Source organism: Haliaeetus leucocephalus, unplaced genomic scaffold (assembly GCF_000737465.1).
Source record: "Haliaeetus leucocephalus isolate CR32 unplaced genomic scaffold, Haliaeetus_leucocephalus-4.0 Scaffold1000, whole genome shotgun sequence".
Taxonomy (NCBI): domain Eukaryota; kingdom Metazoa; phylum Chordata; class Aves; order Accipitriformes; family Accipitridae; genus Haliaeetus; species Haliaeetus leucocephalus.
In genome coordinates, this window is record NW_010973436.1 from 2,481,263 (window position 1) to 2,486,430 (window position 5,168).

At 52.5% G+C, this 5,168-nt stretch overlaps 1 protein-coding gene across 1 annotated transcript; it reads right to left on the reverse strand.

Moving 5' to 3' along the window:
• Window positions 1-1,124: 1,124 nt before the first annotated feature.
• On the reverse strand, window positions 1,125-5,162 carry LHFPL5 (lipoma HMGIC fusion partner-like 5). Its single transcript, XM_010584631.1, has 4 exons — window positions 4,674-5,162; window positions 1,881-2,117; window positions 1,502-1,534; window positions 1,125-1,250 (listed from the first exon to the last, which is right to left on the reverse strand). Exons 1-3 carry the CDS (start codon window positions 5,083-5,085, stop codon window positions 1,518-1,520), a joined length of 666 nt encoding a protein of 221 aa, XP_010582933.1. The 5' UTR covers window positions 5,086-5,162; the 3' UTR covers window positions 1,125-1,250; window positions 1,502-1,517.
• Window positions 5,163-5,168: the final 6 nt, after the last annotated feature.

Consider the following 5,168-nt stretch of genomic DNA (forward strand, 5'->3'; position numbering starts at 1 on the left):
TACTTGCTGTGTCAGTCTAAAACCTGAAGGAAAATACATTTTTATTCTTTCTACTTGGGTGCTTTGTCTTTTTTCTTTGTGAAAGCCATACAATAAACAGATTATTTAATAACTGAGCCCTATTCCTCATATGTTCCCTCTGTAAGTCTGTTCTTTCTGAGCTAGTGGCCCATTGATTGAATTTTCTTTGCTAGTGAGCACTTAGTTTTGATTTCCAGAAAGAGACGCAGGGAGATGGTGTAGATGAAGATTTTGTTGCTGGTATTGTGATCTGTTTTAAAAGGGGGAGAAGAGTGGTCAATAGCAGGACAGCTCTGCTGGAATTTTTCCATTCTAAAATAGGTTTTTCTCCAAGCCTGTCATCTCTCTGCTGTCTTCCGTAGAAAAGTGTCTTAATAAAACCTTCCCAAACACTTTTTTTTTTAAGGGGGAAGTGTAAAACTGGAAGGTGCTTGTTAGAACTGAATTGAATTGACTGCTGCAGGAACCAACCAATTACAGCATGTAGAAATGAAAATCATAATACAGGTTAACTTGGGGTCCTGACCAGGTAAGAGCTGGATGGGAAGATGTGCTGCTTTGTCTTCTGCAGAAATGGCCTGTGCCGAAGGCTGCCGCAGGTGGGTGTTGGATGTGATGAGAAATGATGGCTAAATCAGATTAATCAGGTGGTGCAGTGAGTTGATGCTGAGTGGCACCATCTGCTGCAGTTTGCAGGTACTGTTGCAGGCCTGCTGCAGCCTAGCAGATCGGTTTGGGTGGGGGGTTTTTTTCCCCCAGAAAAGTGCCCTTTTTGAAAGGTTGTGGTTGGTAACTGTTGCCCAGAGTGGGGAGCTGATTGATGGCTTTGCTAGGAATTGGCTGTGTCACCGTATTTTTTAAAGTACAAGGGGGCAACCTGGGACACGGCAGAGGATTTCCCCTGCCCTGAGGAGACTAGCACAAAACCCAAAATGCTAATTTTTTTTTTATTCAGAAGTAATTTCCTTGAAAGAAGGTGTACAAACCCCAAGAAGCAGCAAATTGTTGCCCCTCCCCTTTCCCCCAGGTTTTCTGATAGACTTAAAAAAAAAAAAAGTGTCCAGTTTGGGCTCTTCCCATCAAATAAACTCCACGAGAGCTGTGAGCAGATAGCGGTCCCTTTGGTGAAAAGAACTGTTGTAGAAAATACACAGAAGTTTGTAAGTTTAAAGCTCTTGGAAGAGTCACTTTAAAGAAAAGGGCTGATGGAAGAAGAGCTCTAGGTGTCCCTGGAAAGAGAAAGAACAGGTCAGCTGTTGCCACATGGAGCATTACTTCAAATTTTAACTTTTTTTTTTTTTGTCAATTGGCAAGGATTTCTGTTTTCCTGGTTTCAGGAGGCAAAACAAAGACTATTTTCCCTTTAACCACAAATAAAACCAATGTGAGTATAGCACTGAAATCTATACAGGTGTTAGTCCTTCAGCAACATTACATGTGCTGGGAAGAAGTGTTAAAAACCACTATGGGCATCACTTACGTGGTGATCAGCTCTGTCAGTCATTGCCCTCTTCTGTAAAACAAAAAGATAATTACAGTGTTAATGGGGTATGGTATAAAACTGAAGGTGCAGGTGTGGTTTCTAGGTTTGTTTTCCAGTTTAAAACAGCATGGGGAGAAAGCCCCAGGTGGGTGAAATGTAGCCCAGCTCAATTTGGGCTCCTGCCTTGTGCTCCCTTCAATTTTCTGCCTGTTGCTGGCTCTCTTTGTCCTTCTGAATCAGTGTGATGACCATGACAGCAATCCTGCTTCTCCCACTGGAGGAAGCCACCATCCTCCCAAATAACAGCAATCAGCTGCAGGGTGGAAATGCTCTGCAGCAGGACTGGGGCTGGGAGCTCAGCCCCCACTGCTTTTACCTTTATTTTCCACTTTAAAATCGGACGGGAGGAGGTTGTCCTGCCGGTTCCCCAACACAAAGGCCAGGAAGGAGAGTATGAGAGCGTCGAGGATGCCGATGATGCAGAGGATGTATGCCCAGCGCACGGTGCAGGCGCCCAGCGTGTACTTGTCCGTCTTGTCCCCGCACATGCGCTTCACCTCGCTCGAGTCCCAGCCGTCGGGGTAGATCAGGCAGCCGATCATCAGCCCCGTAGCTGCAGGGAGAGGGAGACGTCAGAGTGGCTGTGAGCTATCTCCTGAGCTGATAACTGCACGGGGAGAGGGTAGGTGGAGGAACATGGAACACGATGCTACAAACATAAAATACTATGGACTGGCTAACTGGGGCTTAAAGGTGCCCTGTGGTTGCCCGTCATGCGTGGGCTCTTCTTCGTTCAGGTTGCTGCAGCCAGGGAGGAGCAGGATTCAGCACGCTGCCTTCCCACGCGCCCGGCACGCGGCTCCCCATCAAGGACAGGCTGCAGCAGCATCTCCCATCACCATGTTGCCCAGGCAACATCTCTCCTCTCCTGCCTCCGCACACATCCCTGGCCATGTCATTCCAAAGAAATATTTTCTCCAAACAAAACTGGGATGGATTTAGTCTGTACGAAGGGGAGAACCTTGTTATTGCCCTGTGCAGTAGCTGGATTTCAGCTTACGGTTTGCTAATGTAGAGCTGCCCTTAGCAGCAGCTTTGCAGGCAGATTAATTCTGCTTGTTCAGCTGCAGTGGTTCCAGCCCGGCCATGAGCCACCGGCTCCTCCTGCGGCCGCTCTCATTGCCTGACCCCGGCACACACGCGACCTCGGCGTCCGCTTGGCCCTCGGCACATCCACTTTACAGCTTTGCCATGGGAGTTGCAACAAACCCAGCGCGAGCTGCCGAAGGGCCGTCTTCTGCCAAGCGGCTCATGTCCCAAAATCTCAGAAGTGTTTTTTTTTTCTCCTCACAAGCTCAGAGAAATTGTTGTATTTGCTGGACGAGAACAGTGACCAGGCTCAGGAGGGAGAAGAGCCAAGCTCATCTGCAAGGCTTTGGGACGTGATAACAGACGCTCTTTGCGTCCTCCACTGTTACCTTGGTGCAGAGCATGGAAGTAACTGGTCTTTTACACGTTTTTGTGCAGGTGTGAGGCCTTCCCAGGCTCCTCTCACACCAAGAAATAACCCCGTGGTGGCAGCTCTGGACAAGCAGATGTTTGTCTGTGCCCTTCTCAGACATCTGCAGCCTGCTGCAGCAGCAAGACGCTCCCTGCCCCACACTGGTGCCTTTTCTTTGTTACTGGGTGCTTGGTAAACCAGAAAACACTTTTGGGGCAGTTGCCTCATGCTTTGCCGATGGTTTTTTCCCTTGGCTTGGGGACAGGAGAGCGGCAAGGCCAGTAGGCAGCTTCCTAGGTCTACAGAGAGCATTTCTCTTCATTGAGAAGCAGCTGGTTTCTCCTCTATTTAATTACTTTTCCCTGTAGCTAAGAGAGAGGAGGGGCACAGAGAAATGGGGGAAGCTGGAAAGAAATTGTGAAAATACAGCCTGGGTGCAGAGCAAAGGCCAGAAAATGGATCCACTTGTCACCTGCACCCTTTTTAAAATAACTCCCAGAAATGCAGCAGGACCTGCACCGCCCCGTGGTGGCTCAAAAACTCCTGAGAGCCAGTGTGGGGCAGAGAAACTGGGCTGTCAGGGATGATTTGGGCTCGTCTGTGTGGCTGGAGGCACCTGTGCCAGGTTTCTCTCCCCCATCCAGCACAAATATGTACGTAAAAGCCCCAAATACAACAGCAAAGCCTTTCCCGGCTCCCCAGAAGGCTGAGCTGCCTCAAGCCTCTTATCTAAATCTTTGCTTTGAGCTGGCTTTTTTAGCCGGGAACTGGAGCAACCCCGATGCCACGGCTGTCCTCCTGTGGGGTGTCAGCCAGGGTGTCCCTGCCACAGGGGCACCCAGGCATGGCGGGGGCTGCGGCGGGTCCTGGCATAAATGATTCAGGAGCAGTAAAGGGCTGGGTTGGGTTTCAGCTGGGGCTGTGAAGGCAGGAGCTGGGTTACCGGGTGTCTCAGGTGTCTCACTGTGTTGGGGGAGGGATGGGGAAGGTGGAGATCCACAGGGATGAGCAGAGGGATGTGGGGATGAGTGGAAAAGTAAGAGAACATGGGTGATGGATATCAAATCCTATAGTCAGTTCCCTCCTCCTGTTCCATCTTCCCAGAGTGTCATCCCCTGAGCTCAGGGAGTTACCGGTTGCTGCAGGGGGTATTGTAGGTACCAAACAACGCAGCAAAGTTATCACTGTATCCTCATTAATTCCCGCAGGATCCCTAATACAGCAGGGAGCCCCGTGCCCCGGCCCTGCAGTATTCGGTGGTCTCGGATGGATGCTCTGAGTCTGCGCTGTGGGGCAGAGCAGGAGCGGCAGCATTGGGCGATGGCTGGAGGAAAGCCACCCCCTCCAAGGTAAGCAGGGCCGGGCTGTGGCTGGGCCATTGGTGTTGCACGATTTTGCAGCAGCAGCACATGGGCGGGGGGGGAGCATCGCCCACGCGCAGCGAGTCTGCTGGGTCTCAGCTGCTCTGACAGGCTTTACTTACCGCAAATTCCCTACTGGTAACCAGTAAGGGAGAGCAAATGGGGTACAGAGGTTACGCTGGTGTCCCTTTCACGGCCAGCCCCCCCCCCCGGTAGAGTTGAGGTGGGGGCAGAGAGGGGAAAGCAGCTCTGGCCCGACCATCGGCAGCCCCCGGCCCCCCCATGCATCGCCCCCGGCCCCGCTCACCTGCCGCCAGCTGCATCCAGGCGCAGACTTTATAGACGGTGGCTGCGTTGCAGAAGAAGAAGAGGCTGAAGCAGAGGATGGAGCCGATGATGAGGAAGGTGGAGATGCCTACGAAGAACATGGCGGTTTTGAAGGCGCTGGAGGGGATGGTGCCGAAATCGAGGGGGCTGCCTTTGCAGATGAGCTCGCCGGTGAGCGCGTTGCCGATGCAGTAGGAGAAGAGGCCGAAGTAGCCGGCCTGCGGCGTGTCGATGCTGTCGCCGATCCAGTACGGTTGGATGAAGGTCACCACCATCAAGATGGAGAAGCAGAGGGTGAAGAGGGCCCAGAGCACCCCCATGGCCCGCGCGTTCCTCACGTAGTTCGTGTGGTAGATCCGAGCCGCCTCCTGCGCCGGCAGCAGCTTGGGCATGGCGGGGGCACCGGTACCGGTACCGGCACCGCTCCCCGGGCACCGGCACCGCTCCCCGGGGCGCCCGGCGCTGCCCCGCCCCG

Excerpts from the sequence above, each read along its gene's own strand:
- LHFPL5 (XM_010584631.1), bottom strand. The coding sequence starts at position 5,085 with ATGCCCAAGCTGCTGCCGGCGCAGGAGGCGGCTCGGATCTACCACACG. Across the intron at positions 2,118-4,673 it reads CTGGATGCAGCTGGCGGCAG|CTACGGGGCTGATGATCGGC; the intron begins GTGAGCGGGGCC and ends CTCTCCCTGCAG.